The following is a 22,525-nucleotide window of genomic DNA, read 5'->3' as shown; positions in this document are numbered from 1 at the left end:
TAAAAACGCTCATACTACCGGGTAGATTGCAGGTGTCCCAAACAAAATATCATTCGACTCAGGAAGGTTTAATATGGAAGAGAACAGATAACTATAATGAGACATGTATGTTTTTGTGTCATGTTGAGGTGAACGGAAGTAATAAAAACTTTAGCAGCAAGTATTCGTTTTGAGTTTCATATATATTCAAAACAGATTTCAATGATAATACGTTTCGTTCGTTGGATAGATCCTCGTGTCCATGAAAAAATAGTTCTAGATAAATTTGCAAATTTCCTGGTTACCACGCAAGATCATCAATTATTTTCTACCTTAAAAGACTGTATAAATTACATTTGAAAAAAAGAGTGAATTAAGTTTCTACTTTGAATCAATATCTACAGGTTGGATTACCTACAATGTTTAGTTTATGAAGGAAATTGTTATGAAATGACGCTTCATATATCATTTGTGTTAGAATAATATTAAGTCGTTTGGGTCCAAAATAGAGTTTGAGGATATTGATTTTTACTTTACGTTTTAGTTCACCTTTGAATTTTGATAACGAATCCAAAAACTCTTGTTGATTGATCTAGGTTATTTCAATGTCCTCTCGTAGAGGGATTAAATGATTCTGCTGTTTTCGAAAGTCTACAGAAGGGTAATATCATATCTGAACCTTTTCGCAGGGGATAGTCAGTAGTACTTTGAATTATTTGAGAAAGCAGATTACACAGAAACGGAAGTGCAATTTCGTTGTTAAGTGCAAACACTTATTAGGTGTTTTCGTCTCTCCCGTCAAGATTTTAATGTTTCCCATCCAGTTTCGCGGCAGATTAGAATTAGATCCATCTTGGTAAAAATAGATAATCCAGTTACAAGCTGCTTCAAGTTTCTTACTTATTCGAATAAAATTGACACCACAATTTTCCCGCATTTCACATACATATTCTAAGATTTGCCGCACGTGAACTCAGACTCTACTCAAAACTGGCAGTATGGGCCATTTGCACTGGTAGGGTACGCGTGAGTATTCCATATGCCAGTTAGACTAGATGTTAGACCTATGTGTTTATGAGAGGCAACAAATGGAATTGCTTGGTTCTTGAAGTTGATGTTACTAGTAGGTTAAGTCATGTTTGAAATCATTACGACTTCCGTCTTATCCGGATTAAACGTCTTGTTTCCACCACATTTTAGACCAGTCGTCTAGTTCGCCAAGAGCATGATCTCTGATGGATTCAACACGTACAAGATCGATTCTAGAAACTCCAGTTTTGTCAATAAAACTGGCTTTTCAGATATATCGATAAAAGAAGTGATAAATAACAGAGGATCTAGTACAGTGCGGGGGATGAGGTGGGGCATTGTAATTTTATTAAAACTCTTTGTTCCCTTTTTCAAGATAATTTGTAAACTAGTTTAAAAGATCACCAGTTATGCCGTATGATTTCGATGTATGCAGTAAACCTTTATGCCACACTCAATCAAACACATAAGAGAAGTCACAAAGAGCTTGATTGTTTTTTTATCTAATCACGCTAGATCAGAGTTATAAAGCTCTATAAATATGTGCACAGTTGAATATCCAAGGAGGAACCCAGTTTGATATTAGTACAAAATGTCATTCTCAAAAACGTTATTGTAGACATGTTTATGCATTATTCTGTCCATCACTTTGCCCACAAAGGTAATCAAAGAAATATATCTGTATTTCGACGGTAAAGCAGTATCCCCCTTTTTCAAAAAACCGGAGTCACTTTTGCGGTCTGTCGGCTTGAGCGAAACTTTCAATACTGTAAGTAATTATTACATATTTTTATAGGGATTGAGATTTTTTAGGGCTGATTTTTAGCATCTTATGGCTTATTATATCAGGACCGGATGCTTTATTCCTGTTTAGAATTTTGATAACATCTTTTATTTCGGAACGTTCTATATTTATGGTAAATATTTCATTATTTGATTTTTGATCCATTTTGGTAACGAATTATTTGCCGCCTTAATGTTTGATATAGAACGAAAGTATTCATTTAAAATGATGCACTTTTTATCGTCCTCGTTCACCGTTTTCGACAGTGACTGAATATCTAAAACATTTGTTAGCGGAGGGGAGGGGGCTATTTTAAGAACCTTTTCGGATTTTGAAAGCATCTTCATAATTTTCCAATAAACTTTTTCTTTTGCTGTTTTCCTTATTTTACTATTGAACCAAGGTTTATCTTTATCTCTCATATTTTATCTATTTATGATCGAACACATTTTTTTAAGTATTGAAAAAAGTGTCAATTTACACATACCATCAATCTCAAGGTCATTTCAAAAAATAAATGAAATTCCTCAGATTGATCACATCCCCCCGCTTTTATGCTGGCCATTGTAAAAAATAAATCATACAATTAAACACCCCTCAACATTAGTTCAAAAAGGTCTGATTACCTTTTTACATGAAAATAAAAAACCCGTGAATAAATGTACAAACTAAGGACTACTAGCAGTTAGCTAACATGACAGCTCCAGGCCAGTTTAAACCTACAAAAATGCATTCTATCCATATAGGGTTAAGAACCACGATACAATATAAGTCATACAATAAGGACACCACCCATGTCATGCCAAAAAACGTTATGACCCTGTGAATATAAATATGCTAATTCCAAATAGTAACAGATTCATGTGTTGTTCCATATTCAGTAATATTCTGGAAAATGAAAACTTCCGTCGTTATTCAGTAGAAAAGAGAGTCGCATGAAGATATTCTGACTTTGCAATCCATATTGGATTGGTACAATGTACATAAGGCGTAAGAATAAAAAATAAAGCTACGACACAAAATCTAATGGTTCTTCTGAAATTAAGCAAAGATTTTGGAACAAAATGTGTACTAATTCATAGATTTTTGGTTTAACACGATCTGCCACAAAAGCATGTTTTGCTTAGGAAATATTATAGCTGTCTAAGAATAACAAAAGAGAACAGGTGAGCTAAACTTTCTTGAAAAAAAACTCATAAAGGCATGGCACGGATATGGTAAAATTTAGCTATAAATTAATTGTGTACGTGTGTGTTTGATTATGTATGTGTGTTAGTTTTTGTGGTGTTTTGTTTGTGATTTGTTATGTTTTCCTTTTGGTTAAATTGTGGCTTCGCAAGCTTACATGTCTTAAAAGGTTCGACATGATTTATTTAATTATATTCATTCTCATGACAATATAATTTCATACGTTTTTTAGAAGACAATATGGGGATATACCATCCTCGATATTCATTTGGATCATCTTACCACAAATAACAAGTTGAAGAATGGCCAATGCTGTCAAGGTGCTACTGCTAAACGTGGTGTATGTTCTACACCTTGTAATATTGTAATAAAAATATGCTATGGGTAGGTACTTCCGTCAACAGGTTTCAAGTCACGTTCTTTAAGATGATAGTAAATGTATGTTATGCTAATACGTTTATAAGTTAATAGCAGTTTAATTAAGAAAAAAATCACATAGACTTTAGTTAAGCATTTGATAAAGTTAAAAGGGCTGGCGATTTCAGTGGAAAATTCAAACCAGCAAGACAGTGCGATTGCTATAAGAGTAATCAAGGGAACCAAGGTTATAGTGGTAATCAAAAGAATATAATGCAGGGACAAAGACCAGACATGGAAAATAGACAAACACAACAAAGAACATAACGTGACTAAAAACTTACATACAATGTAACAAAAGCAAATGAGCAACTCGGACTACACTACCTTAACACGGACTTAACATCGGCGTATAAAAGTTCACAAATTCTTGCCTTCAGCATCTCATAGTCAACCAAATGATGAATTTGTGTCGCTTCCATTTCTTTCAATTTATCTTACACTTGCATTGTTGGATTTCCCACATTAAAATTTCATTGACAAATGTTATGCTGAAACCATTGTCTACTTAAATCAATACAAGATCTTAATTTCACCTTTTTTGTACATTGAAATTACCCGTGATGAAATTTTATAAACCACACCAATTATCATCCGACAGACATTTTTACTCATGGTTATGACATAGACACGTATCAGATGTACCAGTTTGTTGTTGTGACAGAATTAGTGTTTCAAAATTTTTAAACAATTTTATTTTGTTTACACATCATATTATTGAACTTCGAAGTAGTGGAGCAGCATCCTAAATGTCAATTTGATTGGTTATCCTACGCCAACAAAGTTAAGGTGCTGAAAAGAAAAGAAAATCGTCCTTTATCTAAAATTTAAATTATTTAAAAGATAGGGTTTTTCTCAACAAAACACACTCTGAATGTTTTCTGTGAATAAGACGAGAAAAATGTCCAACAAAATTTTATAATTTCTCAGCCTCTTACTATACATGCTGTATTTTGCGACAGTATCCTTAATTTTATGTATTTTAGATCATACGGTTAAGCCAAAATTCAGACGTCAGAATATCATAATAGGAAAAACAGGCATCAATTAGGGAAAATACAGCGCATGTTCTTGGGGGATCAGAGAAACTCTTTTTTCAATTAATGATGGCATTTATATTACCGAATTCGGAGTTCATCCAGCTTATGAATCGGAGGTATTTACAGTTGCTATCATGTTTTTTTTCTGATTTAATTCAGGAATTTTGGACATGTGTGTTCATTTGGATCATCGACTTTCACTCTACAGCAAAGTCTAAGTAGAAAAATTGCCTTTGGGCAACATCTTGGAAACACAACAAACCCATTACAGATCAGTGTCACAAAACACAGTGTATGTATTTAACACAATAATTACGAAACCTACTTAATTACATCTTGTATTCAATTAGCGAGTTTTGATTAGTATAACAGACAATGTACATATAACGTATGTTTCGTCCATACCAAATGCAAAACCTATGTTATATGAAACAAGGGGTTATAGTAAAGAGTTATCAAAGGAACCAATGTTTAGCGGAAATTACAGGAATGTAATCCAGGGATAAATACTCTACATGGAAAACAGACACTTACAACAAAGAACATAAAATACCAAAATAAAACAAAAAAAGTATCAAATGCAAAAATCGTACCCCACTAAAACTGCAAGCATGAAAAGGTGCACCGGTAGGGTAAGCGTCCTCTGCTTTTTCAGAAACACTCGCCGAGTTGCTCATAAAAAATCAATTCCAGGGTAGACGAAAAGGAAAGGAAAACTATGACACGTAGGACAAATTAGTGTTCATGGTGCAGATGGATACACTGTAACGATCAACGAATTCATGATTACGACCACACAAATTCGGATGTGATGACTTCAATCTTGTAGCAACATAACCCTGTTCCAGTAAACATGATACTAAACAAGTCTATAGATTGTTGTGTTTTATATGTATTATCGCCTTAACATTGAACTCTTAACAACTAAGTATTATTAATTCGGTGTGAGTGTGAGATATAAGTTTTTTTCTTCCTTTGGATATCAGGCAACCTTTCTGTTACGGTTATCTAACGTACATTGTAGGCGTGTAAATAACATAGATTCCTAATTTTGTCTTAACCAATTTTGACTGCATATAATTATTTTAGTTCTGCCGCAAATGATTAAGACATACATTTGATTTCATAAGTTAGTATTCCGTCTCTGATACATAATAAAATACTATCTGTGTTTTAAGCTTAAATACTGTAAATATAATTACTATGTATTTCCACAGTTTCAGACGTTTTATATTTTCGAACATTGTAATATCTGTAACATTTATAGGGATTCTGCAGTGGATATGTTTATGCATATGACTTGTACAGAAATAAAATGAATCTCATATATGACAAATCAGTTGGAATGAGCAGTTCCGGGACTAGTTCACAGACGTATGAAACAGCATCTTGGGGAAGAGCACAAGTGAATTCACTGAATCCTTTGCATTTCAGGTAAAGTTTATTTAATAAACAGTGAACTGTTGAATATAATGTATTTACCAAAGCGTTTCCCCCTTCCATAGGGTCATAACTCTTTTTAAAATAAAATTATTCGGTGAAATAAATATAAATTTGATAAATGTAATTGACAATTTCTTCAGTTGATGATCTAATAATTCACATTTCAGATAAAAAAAGTGAAAAAAAAATGAGTATCTACCTTTTAATGACTATGTCCACAAGAACCTTTAAGTTATGTGATCTTCCGCTTAACATACCGGTTTGTATTTTTCATATGCCGTGAATTCCTACTTAAATTATCAATTAAACAGCTTGAAAAAACGACGGAACAATTTATATTTTAATTTGCACGGAGGATGAATTGTCATCTTCGAAACAAAACAGGAACATTTTGAAATGTTCCCCATAAACATTGGATTGTTATCAAGGGAAAATAATAGTTTTTATTTACCGGCAGCGGAAATGTTTTTTATTTCTTCTTTTTTTAAAGTTTTTTTAATATTTTTTTTCAACGTATGTCTGTTTTCCATGTTTGGTCTTTGTCCCTGAATTACATTATTTTGATTACCGCCATAATCTTGTTTCTTTTGATTATTCTTAATAAACTAAAACTCAAATACAAATAATTTGCGTGGTATTTTCATTCAGAAATCGAAAAATCACCATGGCCGTCTTTTATAAACCACTATTAACAGTTTGGTGGTACTGGGTGATTTAATTTCTGTAGTTCCTCACAAAAGTATTAAAAGCCGTTTTTTCCTTTTATTTTGTTTTTCAGTCTGGCACTTTCCTTTAATTTTGAAGTGAAAATTTGGGCTTAAGTGACTTGTCGTTTAACCTTATCAACTAAAAATAGTAATTACAGTAAACGTGTTAATTTTCGCGGTAGATAGTTTTCGCGGATTTTGTCAAGTGGACATATTTGCGGGTATCAATTTTCGCGATTAAAAAAATAGCATTATATCATGTTTAAATTCAAATTTGCGGGTACTGTTTTTCGCGATTTTCTTTTCACCAATGTCGTTTGAAGTATTCACTAATATAAAAAACCGTACAATTATGAGTAATTCAGTATTTTGTCATAAAGGGGATACATTCTATATTCATAATATTTCTAGCTGTCAAGCATTAAATTGAATGTATTTCAACTTATACAAATAAAAGTTTATGTTCCTTATATATTGGCTGGTAAAAAACATCCGACGACTGCTACGAGCTCGTTTTACAAATATTTACACACAGAAAAGTGTATTAATTTCCCTCTAAGGATTGGAATGGTTTATAAATATGTACTTTCGGGATAGTATATACAACTCTAAAGTTTCAACTGTAATCTCTACCTCGCGTTCAATACTTGGAAAAAACACTACATGAATGTAAATAGGGATGATTAACAACTTACTCTATCAAAACAGTATGGAATTGTGAAGTGTTTCATATTTTGCATGTAAGCTAGAAAATTAATCGATAATTATAAGAGCATTCCGTCATCTTCATAAACAGAAACTTATTATCAGCCAAATTGTAGTACATGGCTACAATTAATTGTTTTAAGTAACTTTATTATATATATTTATGCGTACTTTGTAAGTACGGGCATATTTATCTAAGTTTTAATTACCTAAGTACAAAGGCAAATGTTGCAAATATATGCATCTGTCGTAAATAATTGTCGCCACGGGGAATTGTAAAATATTTTGTAGCATGCACTACAGGAGTGCAAAAAGAACTTCAAAGTACTGAAAACATAGCCAACAAACTCAAACAAAAACTTCGCTCACCATATTCTGTTGGTTTAAATCCACGCGGTATGAATTAACATATAAGTAGTATTATATGGAAACGTGTAATCCTTCCTATTGGACTTTTTGCGTGTGGAACGTGGAGACCACTTAAAAACCGAGATATCAATATTCTTGAAACAACACAGAGATACTTCACAAGATTCATACGCAGATTTTATAAAAGAAGCCCCTTCTATTCCTGGGCTAGAAATCTGGGACTTCGGTCATTAAATGGATCAGCGAACTGTTCTTAAGAAATGAAATGTTTCATGGAATAGTCGACATTTTCCCGATCAGTAACTCCATCAGTTATTTCGAGCAAGATGATGACGAAATTATGATTTCGTTTTTGGGTGGAATGACGGACAGTATTAAAGCGTTATCTGCCAACTTATGGACTGAATTGATATGTCACACAGCTGACTATATGTATAAGCTTCATGGCGAATTCGAATACCCCCCTCTACTGTCTTATATTCGACCTCACTTAGATGTATTGAATATTTTATGATGATATGACTTTACTTTGGATTCAATTTATGTGTTTTCATGTGTAAATATGTTTTATCTGTTTGCTTCCTTAAATTAGTTTGAGTTGTATTTACTGATGTAACAGTAATATGCTCTTCACGTTAATGGAGGAATAATCAATCAATCATGGTCATGCTGTGACAACAAATGTAAACCAGACCCCCTAAGTTTTCATCAGACATACCTTGAAGAATCTCTACAACCGTGTTATAACGATCGTAAATCAAAACAGCAGCACTTCTTAAAAAAAATAAATAGCGTCCCGAGAAATTTGGATGAAAAAAAATATTAACAGTTTCTCCAGATGGATTGTAAAAACGAAAAGAAATAATACTGGGTTCCAGTCTAAAGCTGCTAAAGCACAGGCTATACCTTGGTAAACTGTTCTACTGTAATATTTGTTCACACGTGTTTCCTACATTTAATTCCTTTCCAGATTTTTGACAAAAATACCCTCGTACTCATTTCCTACTCATTCAGCTTCATATGTGTCTTTGATAAAGTTACCACCATTTGCTGTGTCATTCCTCTTATTTTCGTGAATGATCATTTCATTTTATAAAACAAAATGAACTACTTTATTACTACTATATTGAATACGATGCTTGTTATAATATGCATTGCTAGACCAAGATACAATCAATTTTCACTGTATTATTCCACTATTTATCCATTACATGTGCATGTTTTACAAAAATAAGGTATTTCTGAAAATAGATGGTGTTATCGTTTAAAATTTTCTTATACTTATAATCCAACATAAGTCTATATTGTTTTATATATTACTCTTCCATTGAGCTCCATTTAAAAACATTCCAAAGACATTAATATCTCTCCCTTTCTATTCTGAAATATAAGTTAAAAAAATACGCGCCCATTTGCATGCGTTTTCAAAATCTATCTGTTCAAGTTCAAGAACTACTTGATTAAGAGAAAATCATTCATTTCACTCACCTTTCATTAAAATTTGACAAATGTTTTATATAATTTTACAAAAAAAAAAAAAAAAAAAATCATTCATTTCACTCAACTTTCATTAAAACTTGACAAATGTTTTATATAATTTGACAAAAAAAAACACAGGTCTAAGAAATGACTTGATAACGTACATTGTATTTCATGTTTTTGACTATAGCATTGTATCAACTAAATTTATTAAGGTGAGAAAATAACCCATTACGTGAGTTCTATACTCGACTTTCAACAAGATTGCAGAGTGTTTAACTTACATAAATATTGAATCATATAAAAGTAGAATGATGTTACAACTCGGGTTCATCAAGAGTTATTTTACTTGGACTTTGTATTATTTATAGTTAATATGAATGATATCCCATTTACATTATGTCACACTGAGTCTGAATGATTTTGTTGATGCGATAGATTTACAAGTGTTGTCATATCCCCTGTGAACTTAGACGAAAAGTATATGATTGGATACAGAGAACGATAGCAGTATTTAAGAAAAGATGTCCAAATGCATGCGTTTAAGATTAAGGAGAAACTTGTCAGGACGTCTTAAAAGTATTGTTAGGTCCATTAAACTTTATTAGATAATGTAGAATAGCGGTAAATGACATTCTTTTTCAAACATACTGAAAGAACGTCTTTGGACACGGAACTATGATGAATTTTGTGTATACATGTAGGTACCATCGATGACTAAAGTTGCAGGAAACAAGCCTTGACAAAATTGTCTGAGACAAATGACGGGTATGATTGGTAATGACGTTTTCTCTTGAACTATGTTGAAATCCTATTTTCAGCGGTATAAATGTATGTACTAGAAGCTTCGGCCAGGTTTGACATTATGTCTGACTGAATCATTTGACAAATTAAAGGGCGTAGATAGTACTTTAATGTGAAGTCCAGTTATAAGTTGGATGAGATACAGACCAAGGTCAATATTAATACCTGTGTGTCAAGTACTTATGTAAGGTGTGATAAAACGTCATTAATGTTGTTAATCCCAATTAAGTTCTTTAGGTCAGCATCACTTTAAGTTGTATCATAAATAAAACGCTTAGCACCGTTTTTCAGTAGGGTTTCTTTGACCTTTGAAAGTAAATTCTTTAGGTCATTTCTGACTAATTTTGATCAGGTCTACAGTTTCAGAAGTAAATGCATCATCAGCAAGGTGAACTGGATAACATATTGCTGATATAATCAAATTGTGTAAAACAAAACAGAAGTGCATAACATTTAACGAAACATTTATCATTTTTGATTATACTATTTACAAACTAGTCATGTACATGTATAATGGCTACCTCCTTTTGACTAAAGTTTGACTAAAGTGGTAGTGTGATAGTTATTGGTGACGTGGCTGGTTGTGGTCCGGGTAATTGTGATATAGACAGAATTCTCTGGTTATTTTGAATTAATTTTTGGCCCTTGATTGGAATGTGCGTAATACTTACTATGTGTGTACGACAATTTTCTCATATAACACCATGTTCCTGCATATCAACCATAAAATACTTGCCAATATGCTTTCTAGAGAATTCTTGTTGTTCCTTCTCAGACAAACTCCGTCGTTCTGAAGGCTTTGTCCTCTTTTCACAGATTATACAAGAGAAGCTCTCTTTGCTGCTGCATGTGGCATTTAACTTTCTACATTTACATGTTTTGTTTATGCATGCTTTCTTACACTTGCATCTTTTAGATGCAAGTGAAAAACTTGCCAGTTTAGCTGTATTAATTGACTTCTCCAATATTTTGTACTTCGAATTTCTCACTCGTATTCATCTATTTCAGACTACTAAGTTGATTTAATTGGAGACCAATAGTATTCACAAATATTGGACATTATAAAATATGGAAGCATGTTTAAAACAGTGTACTTTGAAAAACCGGTCGGACCGTTCATGTATAATCCGACCTGTTAGTTATTTCTAGAAAATACGCATACAGTCTGGAACAGTCATATCACTATATTTAAAGTATATTCTTACTTGTATAATGTAACAGTGAGTTTTACGTTTTACCGGTAAATTAAGAAAAGAATTAAAGTAAAACCATTCAATTATATTTGAGGTAATGCTGTCTCAGTAGCGGTTCCTGAATTTCCGAAAGAAGGTGGTGAACTCTAATAATATAATTTCGTGTATTCATATCAGATGATAGTACAGGTATCCACATTCTATAAACAATATTTATTACTTATTTTAAGACATAACTGTTCTTGTATGTGATCCTGTAACCACATTTTCATCAGCAAGCTAAATGTACCATAGCTACAAATGTACAAAAAAGGTAAACAAGAAGTCATTTTAAAGACACATGTACACATAAACTATTTTCTGGTTTACATTATCTGTTACGATTTACAGAGACACGAGCTTTTCAAAATGTTTTTTTTTCCTGTTCTGCTACCAAATAACCTGTATACAAAATTACATTAAATTTTCCATTGTATTTTTTAATACCAAATTGTGATGATTTTTTTTGTGAGGGGGGGGGAGGGGGGGGGGCTAAAATATTGTTCGCAAAGAGAAAGCTACGTATGGCACACAAAAAGAGAAAAAAAAAATCATCCACTTTTTACGCCATATTTTCATGAGAAACTACCGTTTCGAATTTTCCCTTTTATTTTTATTTTTAATTTTTTCAAATAATGTACATGAATTGTACCATCTTTTTAAATGGATTCTACTTCTAAACCATTATGTAATCGTAATTTGTATGCTAGACATAAATGTAGATCATAAAATACATGTATAGTAAATTGATATCCGTTCCGTTTTTACTTGCATGTTCATTCTTGGTTTATTAAAACTTTTTCTGAATGCGCTTTACTCGTTGCATATTCGTTTTTGCTCATTCAGAATGTTAATTCTTCCTCTGATAGGTAATTATTTTTTTTATTTTTGCAATTAGTTCGCTTATTACCTGTATAAGTTTTGACTTTGCCGTGAAATATGATTTGTCATGCGATGGTCGATATTGTCTACATAATTCATACATAGTGGGGAATTGTAACGGACTATTTTTTAGACAAGTTTACGGATTACGGATTTTTTTAAAATTTTTTTCTAAGATAAAGAGGAGGGCACGGACGTTACATGCAACTTAAACCATTGTTGTGACGTCAACCTATTGCTTTAACAATGGATTCTTTATTTAGGAATCAACGGTGGACAAACAATAGACAAAACTTTCCAAAAAACAACTCAGTTAGTAGTTTTTAGAAAGTGTAAGTTACTGTTCGATTTATCAGTACGCCACTAATTACCATTAGTCCAAAAATAACTCACGAAAAGTTTTTTTTCATTTTATTATCATTGACTTCTGAATGTGTATCCGCGAATCTAAGTCGGGTTTCCGACAGTCCTTTCGCCAGTTTATCACAAACCGGTGTTTAACTGTACACTTCGCTTCGTAGTTATTACTTGCGATTTCAAGATCAATAGTTCATTAAACCGTACATGGTACATGTATGTGCGTTGCATCTGCTGGTCGGAAAGAAACCGTTTAGATGTGATTTTTTTAACGTCTATTGCATGTGCCTCAGGCATTTTCTACCGACCAACGTGCTGGACTGAATTTCAAAAAAAATAATAACCGAATACAATTTATCATTTTTTGGTTCAATCATAAAAAAGGGTGAACTTAAATTAATGACTTTTTCGAGGGGACAATAGTTTTTTTTTAATTACGAAATACAAAACTGCTATGAAAATCATAAATGCATCAGCTATCTGTCATCCGTTTTCGGTTTTTAAAACCCAAATGCTAACGCAAAAAAGGGGGAAAGTTTCCTTTTATCAAGACAACTTTAAGACTTTGTGTATACTATTTCCATAAAACCTCTCAATCCCTGTTAACGGACGAACAACTGGCCGACCACACTTATACCGTAATACTATAATACTTTCATATTTTGGGAATAATACACTCTTCCGCAAATAAATACACAAGGAAAATAATAATTTGAAATAAACATAGGATGAGGAATAAGTCTTTGAGAAAGTCGGGCAAAATGGGAGACGTTTTGAAACAAGAAATTCAAAAACTCGAGGATCTATCAATAAAGTTTCATCAAAGAATTCTTATCTATTTGAAAGGAACATTTTGATCGCTGCATTACAGTAACTACGTAATTAGTACTTTTTTCAATAGAACATTAGAAAATTGAGGTTTTTGAGAGCTTTTCGTGACCTTGAAATATTCATTTGTAGTGCATTTTAATGACATTTCAATTCATTTTATCAAGATAAAATAAAAAATGGCGTCTTTCTTTTTGATTCAAATGGTACAAATTATCACATTAGTGTCTACATGATGAATTCTTGCATAACATGTTTCACACACACACACACACACACACTGATCCCTATACAGAGACTGATAATAACATATAACCATACATCTATGATGTAACATAATTTACCAAAAATTATTTAGATGAACATTTTGCCAAAGTATTGCATGAGAAATGGCAAGCACTCGCCTGTTTTCACATGCCCTGCTACTATACAAACCCTTTGTAGTGTGTCACATTTGTAAATAGAAACTACACTTCAAAAAGAGTACATGCACTTTATTTTGTATAATATGATAGCTACTTTTAAAGACCACATATGTATAAATGATTTGTTTTTTGTTTTTTTTTCAAAATAAGAAAAGAAATGGAGACGACCCATTTAGCTTTTTCATCGGAAAACAATATTATGATAAAAATTCCGACCGGAGACTGGGAAAAAAATCGAATTGACCATCAGGCTTTTAAGTCAGGCCATTTCATCGGAACTCCGTATCATCAACTGTTCGCATATCGACCTCTTGCTATGAATCAAAGTTGCTGTAGGTCATGGTTCCACTCGAAACGTCTTTAAACGAATGAATACAGTAATGTTGAAAATACCTTATATACACCGAAGCGAATATAACTCATTTGAGTTACACAAAAGACCTAATTGGATGTCAAAATAGATTAATATGGGGACGTCAAAACAATAGTTTAAGTAACAGAAACACCGTTGATTCGTAAAAATGAATTACTCGCCCTTCGGGCTCGTAGTTTCTTTTTTTTTTACGAATCAACGGCATTTCATTGTATCTCTATTACATAATATACAACTTGTGCATCTCGCCTCAAAACTTACTATGCAGTACGAAAGATGCACTTTCCGAAAGATAGCCATCACTTACTATTTTTAAATTCAGTATTTGCCAGTAGAATTTGCGATATTGTCAACAAGAAAGAGCCGCTTTTGAAAGAATAATTGAACGCATGAAAGGAAACACGCATGGTGAGGCGAGTCTCCAATTTAACTGTTGATTTTCGAAGGGTTTTTGTGATCTAGACTCAATTACTTCTTATCAGAAAGATTGGATTGCAGAAAGTTATTTATCAGCAAATGAATGAAACGATTATGCATTATCCCGTTCTAACTCTTTTATAAACAGTTATATACAACGTTGAGCTTAAGTTCACACCCATTCATTTTCGTGCGATGTACCGGTAAATTACGACCGGCCGCGGACGTTTAAAAAATTCCCGAATAGTTCATTCGGACCAGTATACTATTCCGCTCGGTGTCAAAAGAAATGTAGGAAATTTATGTAATTAAAAATAAGTCTTCTTCCAGTGTTAGCCAAACAGGAGTGGAAATACCTCCGGGAAATTGATACACATTTGGTCTTATACGGGGTCGTTTTGCTGTTTTCTACTTTAATATACATATTAATATGAATATACGGTACACCTGTCAAGATTACTGTGTATTCAACTTGTAGAAAATTGTCTTTGGTCTACGCTTCTTGTGTTCATTTGCAGAAATGATTTAATGCTTTATTTAATAAGCTTTTTAAGAGGAAACAAGTTAAAGGGTCAGTCCACAGTGAAAGCGAAATTCTTAACATGTACATCCAGGACCGGGGTTAGTGCACACAGTAGTGGAGCGTAAATTTATGTCATAACGAGTTCTTAGTTCCACCATTTCACTATTACCTGATGTCAAAATTTATCGGTGTCTTCATCCCATGCATTTGCAATTGTTCACACAGTTTAACGTAATGGTACATTTTGAGCAAAATCTTAGTAGTTGTTATGGTCATCCTTCTTTTATTGTCAGCTAGTATCCAGTGTAAACAGATAGGGGTCGCTAATATGCTGGAGAAGGGAGCGTAAATGGTTGTATTATCAACTGGCTTCATTGTATTTATGGTGAAAAGGTAACATCATCCTGTTTGTGCATGGGGAGTTTAAAAACAGCATCATGGTATACAATCATGGTGAATGAAATTGAGAACCAACATAAGCTAGCTAAGGGGCGCCGAATGGGACTTGATCTTTGGGTAATCAAAATCAATTTTGTGTCGAAAAGTCAATTTTGTATGCAAATTAGTTTACAGATTTCTTTGGATATGCAAATGAAATGTGCAGCATCATATACACGTGTGTTACAAACTTAAAGCATTCACTGCAATGCAGTGGATAAGGTAGGAATGTGCACGGTTATAATAAAGCACAGGAGTGAAAGAAATATTGGATATAGTTATCGTACAACCCGCTGTACCACTTAATTTTGAATTTAAAGGTAGATCATTTGAACATTTGTAAACAAAAGGGAAACGAAAGTAGGACACTTACTATGTAGGTTTTCATCTCGCCCGACCTGTTCCACTCAACCGAATACCTTGTGTCATACATCAATAGAATCGGAATGAAATAAGGAATCTATCTCTATCTGGCAAAAAATCGTCAGGGATTGTAGAACGAAATAAGCTTTCGTGGACTTTGACAGATTACATGTATCAAATTACACCGAACAACATATTTTTAATATGAATTTCTTGGCTAATCTGACGATTCATTTCTTTTCCCAGAAAAGTTGGGACAAATACATTAATACAAATTATCTCGTCAAATTTTAACACATTTAGTTGCGATTAACAGGTCGGGCAAAATCATTTTATAGTTGAGTTGAAAACGTAAGGAAATGATCACGTGATTCACCAGAGAAAAATCCCAATAAATCGAAAAAAGAAAAATCGTGTATTTTAAAACCTGTTTTATCAAACAAATCACATTTAAAACGTATGATAGCAATTTAAGTCATTTTAAAAGTTTTACAGTAGAATGCAACTTAAAAGATATTTTTTCACTTAAAACGCCCTTACAAAACCGTCCTGCGTTGCTCGAAGTAATCCGAAACCTGCGTCTGTGAGACCCGCAGTTACTATATTCAATGAGAAACCATCTTACAAAATCGTGATGAGAGAATTCATTTGCATGTCCATATGATTCTGTAAACTAATTTGCATAAAAAAATGAATTTTGTGACACAAAATTGAAAATTTGCAGTATATTATGAATTTCTTTACTCTGAATTCATTTTTGTTGAACAAAATTCACTTTTTTCTGTACAAAATTTAATTTTGAATACAAAACCAGAAGAGTCCCATTCGGCGCCCCGTACAAGCTTCCGAATCGATGTCTAAATACAAATCGAATCTTAGGGTTTTTTTTTCAATATAGTTATGGTCAAAACATGGCACCCGAAAATGACGTAACCAGCTTATACCAAACGATACCAAACAATTCTACACAAAGACATTTTCAAAGACAATTCACTGTTCCTTACCAAAGCCGGACATTTCGGCCCATAAATATTTCAGACCATGACCTTTCGCGGGAGAGTAAGGACACTTCGTCACCGTATATCATAAAAATTTACCATTTTGGAAATTACTAATAACATAGCTGACAAAAATAGTTAAAAGACTTAGGTGTTTTTTCTGGGAGCGTTTTGGGTTTCACCATCCACCTATTTCAAGGAGCCCAATATGTACACTGCAGAGCCAATAACTTGAATTCGGAAATAATTGTTGATAAGAAATATTATGACCACCGTACTGGCTATTGGTTTGAATTTGTTTACTCTGTGATACCAATCCTCCTATTCAAATATAACATAGAATAAAATGAGGAAACGGAAAAGCAAAACAAAAATAAATAAATAAAAATAAATAAATAAAAATAGATAAATAAATACAACCTCGTTTATGCAACTCGTTGGGCTAGTCGTTCACATGATTACATTCCTAATCGCACTTAAAGTTAAGATTTTATACCCTAGAGAATTCAAAAACAAGGAGGCTCAAATGATTGCAATAGCAGCACTGCAAAAAAAAAGCCCTTGGCGAGGTATCAAAGATTCTCTTAAAGAGAATCCTACTATGCCCAGAGAACCTGATATAGAGTCAATGTTTAAACACTAAGAACTGGATACAACCAATGTTCTTACTGTTACTCATATGTGTCTGACGAAGAACATGTCCAGTATAATTATCTTACTTCATCAAAGCTGAAAAGTATTACTCAGCAAGTAATCAACACTATCTTTGATGCCTACAAAATTGATCTTCTTGGCAAAGTCGGGCTATTTTTCGAAGAAGTTCACAGATGGATTGTAGATGGCAATGAACTTAAAGCGTCTACACTCGCGGAAACTATGTCGATTACCAACAGCGAGCTTCATCCGAATATGTACGATTGTCTGCAGATTTAGCGAATATCGATGACCACGGCAACAGCTCAAAGAAATTTCAGCGTTATGACAAGGGTTAAAACACATATCAGATCAATAATGTTGGCCAGGGACTCTATATCCTGTCTGTTTTACTATGCATTCAAACATTAGTGTTGACAAAGGTTTTTGACTCATTTTTGCTGTGGAGAAGGAACGTCGTCTAGAGGTCATTTTCTTGGACTAGTGCTCTTGAAAATGAACTGAATCTTCATTATTTTTTATTTTAAATAAACAATTTTCAAAGTCACACCTGAAATTTAAAACAATTTCACATCATGTGTGCGTCAAGGTTCGGTACTTGGACCTCTCTTATTTGTGCATTTCATTAACGATATAGCTGAAAATCTTACCTCTTTATGCAGACTTTTTGCAGATGGCGCACCATTTAACTACTCTGATCGCGATAGTGAACAAACAAAAACTGTCATTAGTCGTGATTTAAATGAGTTGGATAAATGGGTAAAAAATTGGCTCATGACTTTTAATGCGGGAAAACTGAGATTATAATATCTGAGTTCTCACATATCAAAAAAACCGATGATTAGTTTTTCTTTAAACGGAGTTGATATTCCAATAAAAAATCATCATAAACAGTTACATGTAGGTATTTCATTTAATAGTGATTGCATATTGAAAATATAATAGCATCTTAATGTATTACGAAAATTAAAATTTCAACTGAACTGTAACATTCTAAAATAATAAACTATATCTTATTTTCGAACATTATTAGAATATGCCCCTAAAGTATGGAATAACTGTAATGTTTCACTGAAAAATTAGAGCAAATCCAAATGGAGGCGGCAAGAATTGTAACTGGGTTACCTGTGTTAACAAAGAATGAAAATATATATTAAGAAGTAAAATGGGAGACACTAGAAGCACGTCGAAAACGCAGAAAATTAGAAATAATCTATAATATCGAACAAAAGCTTGCTCCGAAATATTTGTGTAATCTTGTACCACCTAAGGTACAATCTATTTCCGACGATCCATTGCAAAACGGAAAAGACATTTTATTGGCGTATTGTAGATTGTCTGTTACACGGAAATCCTTCCTTCCAGCTACTATTAAGGAATGGAAAAATCTCGACGTAACAACAACAAGATTGATTCGGTTTTAACTAGGAATAAGGACTGATCCATTGTATCGAAATATTTTTCATACGGGACTAGAAAGTTAAATATACTGATAACCCTACTAAGATAGTCTGCATCTTTTCTGAATAATAATATGCACCGAGAAAATATCATCACATATCTGCTATGTAAATGTGGCATTAACATGGAAGATGTTGACCACTACCTCTTACATTGTCCTTAATATATAGTCCAAGGACAAAAATAGTCAAATAATTTAAGCTGGCTCTTTAATACTTATCCACTTAATGCAAACATTTTACTATCTGAAAGCCCTGGATTAATATATGAAGACAATATTTGTATTTTTCAGCAGGTTTTTCAGTACATAAAAGTGTCAAAACGATTTCTTGTTGTATAATTCGTAAATAAAATTGTTTTTTTTTTACTTTTGTCCAATAGTACGTGGGCTGAGATAATCCTCCGTGCACCCCCCGCCCCCACTCATCAAACAAAATATGATTTTCAGGTACCTTTATACCAAATAAACTGAAACATTTTGGTATTTTTTGACTACTTTTTATTCCTCGTTGACGCAAAAATCTATGTTAAAGTTTTTCTTGATTATACGAACTTCTTTTTTCTACAGAACGTAGTAAACTAATGTATGTATCATCAGCTTTACAACAGTTATAAGAAAGTTGCGGTAACACTGAGGGTCAAATGAGAATAATGTACCTCTACCCCGCCGAAAAATCGCTAAATATACGTCGTTGTTTTTCCAAAACAGATGGTACACCTAGATACAAATATATAGTTTTTGGTAGAGATTCCTCATACTTTGCGAGGAATAATTCCAAATCATTTTCAAAATATATAGCTCTGTTGTCTTGAAAGAATGTGGTGTCCCCAGATGGGAATCTTAGCACACTCACATCTGGTATAGAAAATGCCCCGACCATTTCAACTGAAAGTACCAAATCACACATTCAGTCTGCAGACCATATATTCCAGTACAGAAATTCTGACTATTTCAAAATTATCAAACCATGTTCCATCACTTTAAATGAAATATTTTACTACAACAATGACGAACCGCATTGCACCATATCAAAATGTGGAATTAAAACTACCAAAACATGAACATTCTTATAACTCTCCAGTTCCCTTACAAACAAAACCTTCCATACAAGAAGTCACAATGACTTAATATATGGATTAGAATGCAACTTATGTGGTTTAGTATACGTCGGTGAAACACAAGAACGATTCAACAAAGGAATGTGCGGTCATCGTTCGGGAATGAACACCACCAAATTGCCGACAGTTTATCAACACTTTAATCAACAAGATCATTCAATCCTCTCTATGAAAGTTTGTTTTTTAGAAAAAAAAATACCATCCTACGAACAGTCCCGATCTAAGTAAAAACTATCGTAGGGAAAGAGAGAAGTACAGGATACGCAGATTAGGTATTGCAATACCTTACAGATGCAATGACAAGATCAAAAGTATAGGAAACCTTTCATTCATTATAACAATAGCATAAATGTGATGAATTTATTGACAAAAATCAAAGACTAGAAAGGAGTCATGGCCATCGCCACTATACGTCACCTATGTTACATGGTGTCTCCATAGATGGTCTCCTGACTTTCATACACAAACCTCTTGGACTTCATCACATTAGAATCAAACTTTATTCTATACCTCTCACTCTACTACATTCCCTTTACAAAACAAGTCCTGTTTCTGACCCCACCTCATCATTATACACCCATATTTCATATTTCATTGAAAACGAATCTCTAAGTAATATCCTTTCTAAAGGTCCCAAGTACCATGAACCACGCTCCATAAATTGGAATTATAACTTTTAAGTTCTTATGGATGCCGTCGAGGACTATGCTAGAAAATGGATAAAATGAGAACAAGAAGACATTGATTCTCAGTCACAGTTGTTAAAGACCGTGAGGTCTTTAATTTTGAAACGAATGAAAGTTTTAAGTAGGTCTATGAATGCCAAAGCTACATCAGCTTTTAAAGACCCCGATGTAGCAAAAACATTGTCTACTATACATGACAAATATGTGTCGCACCAGCAGACAAAGCCCAAAACAACATTGTTTTCGTCTGCAAAACTTCTCCATCAAATGTTTATTATTAGAGGTAGGCGTAGATAATAATAGCAGTGATAAGACCTATACTGCTGCCACAATCTTTAAAGAAGAGATTTGGGAAAACCATGAATCTGTGCTATTATCTTTTGGTTTCTCTACCAAGGACGATGAGTGTGTCTATGTACTGGACTCCTAAACTCCACAAGGATCCATACAAACAACGTTACATAGCCGGATCTGCAAAATGTACCACCAAATCTCTTTCAAGACTTTTTAAGAGGGTCTGCAGTCCTACCACAAAACTTGTTACCCCCGTAGTGGTTCCTGAAAAATTCGAAAGATCTTTTGGAGACATTTATTCAACGTGTCGTAGTTTTCCTTTCGTCTTTCGTCTACCCCGGACTTGACTTTTTATGAGCAACTAGGTGGGTATTTCCAGAAAAATCAGAGGCCGCTTACTCTACTGGTACACCTGGTCCATGCTGTCAGTTTTTAGTGGAGTCCGAGTTGTTCATTTGCTTTTGTTACTTTGTATGTATGATTCTAGTTATTCTATGTTCTTTGTTGTGCGAGTCTCTTTTCCATGTCTGGTCTTTGTCCCTGGATTGCATTGTTTTGATTACCGCTATAATTTTGGTTCCCTTAATTACTCTTTCAGAAATCCGTAGTTCGATCAAGCTTTTGTGTGAGACCGTTCATTGATATAATGTCTAGCTTCAATTATGAGTTTCATGAGCTTACGTAATTAATATTTGAACTTTTCTAAGTCGTTAGGTGAACAATTGCTACCCTGCCCATGAATAAAAATGCCTCAACATGAACCAAAATGTCAATAATTAATATATAAAAGGTGTACAAAAGACATGCTGAGTACTATTGTTTAGTTATCGATGTATTCAACATATATTCTCATTTCAGGGGCGTAGTTTTCAGTTTCAATTTGACAATAATGAGTTTTTCATAAGAGGGGAATTTTTGAGAATTTCATATTTACTTCCATTTCATCTATAATTGGCATTTTTTTCTGTACTTATACAGAGGAAGATGTTTACAAAATGCTGGAATTTTTAATCGACAACATATTTGTCCAGTGTTGTGGACGTGTTTTTCAATAAACGGCCGGCATTCCTATGAGAACTAATTGTGCTCCTTTACTTGCTGTCCTTTTCCTTCACTCTTATGAAGCTGATTTTATAGTTGATTTGATCCGAAAGAAAAAATATCGTTTTCCTAGATCCGTTATTCTCAGTTTCCGCTATATAGATGACGTATTATCTTTAAACAATCCTAATTTCAGGGATTTGAAACATCGCATCTACCCCAAAGAACTTGAGATAAAGGATACTACAGCAGACACGGTAAGGTCAGCCTCATATCTTGACCTACATTTAGAAATCGATGGTAAAAGAAAACTATTGACTAAACTTTACGACAAACGTGATGAGTTTTCATTCAAAATTATCAACTTTCCTTTCATCTGTGGCAACATCCCTTCAGCACCTGCGTATGGAGTGTTCATATCCCAACTCATACGTTATGCCAGAGCTTGCCGAAACTATGCATACTTTTTGTATCGAGCTAGAACTCTACC

General features: G+C 33.4%; 1 protein-coding gene across 2 annotated transcripts in view; it reads left to right on the top strand.

Annotated features, from left to right (window-relative positions):
• Positions 1 to 22,525, top strand: part of LOC148603827 (uncharacterized) — a 44,186-nt gene that overhangs the window by 2,842 nt on the left and 18,819 nt on the right. The window contains exons 2-5 of one of the 2 annotated variants that reach the window (XM_088551370.1): positions 3,213 to 3,364; positions 4,597 to 4,729; positions 5,705 to 5,871; positions 22,232 to 22,297. In XM_088551370.1, coding sequence (XP_088407496.1) covers positions 3,213 to 3,364; positions 4,597 to 4,729; positions 5,705 to 5,871; positions 22,232 to 22,297 — 518 coding nt within the window. The remainder of the gene's footprint in view (positions 1 to 3,212; positions 3,365 to 4,596; positions 4,730 to 5,704; positions 5,872 to 22,231; positions 22,298 to 22,525) is intronic. The other variant, XM_088551372.1, reaches the window with a different exon arrangement.

This window comes from Perna viridis, chromosome 11 (genome assembly GCF_037379345.1).
Source record: "Perna viridis isolate PV_CMFRI_1.1 ecotype Kerala chromosome 11, ASM3737934v1, whole genome shotgun sequence".
NCBI lineage: Eukaryota > Metazoa > Mollusca > Bivalvia > Mytilida > Mytilidae > Perna > Perna viridis.
This window is presented reverse-complemented; position numbering and strand designations above follow the sequence as displayed.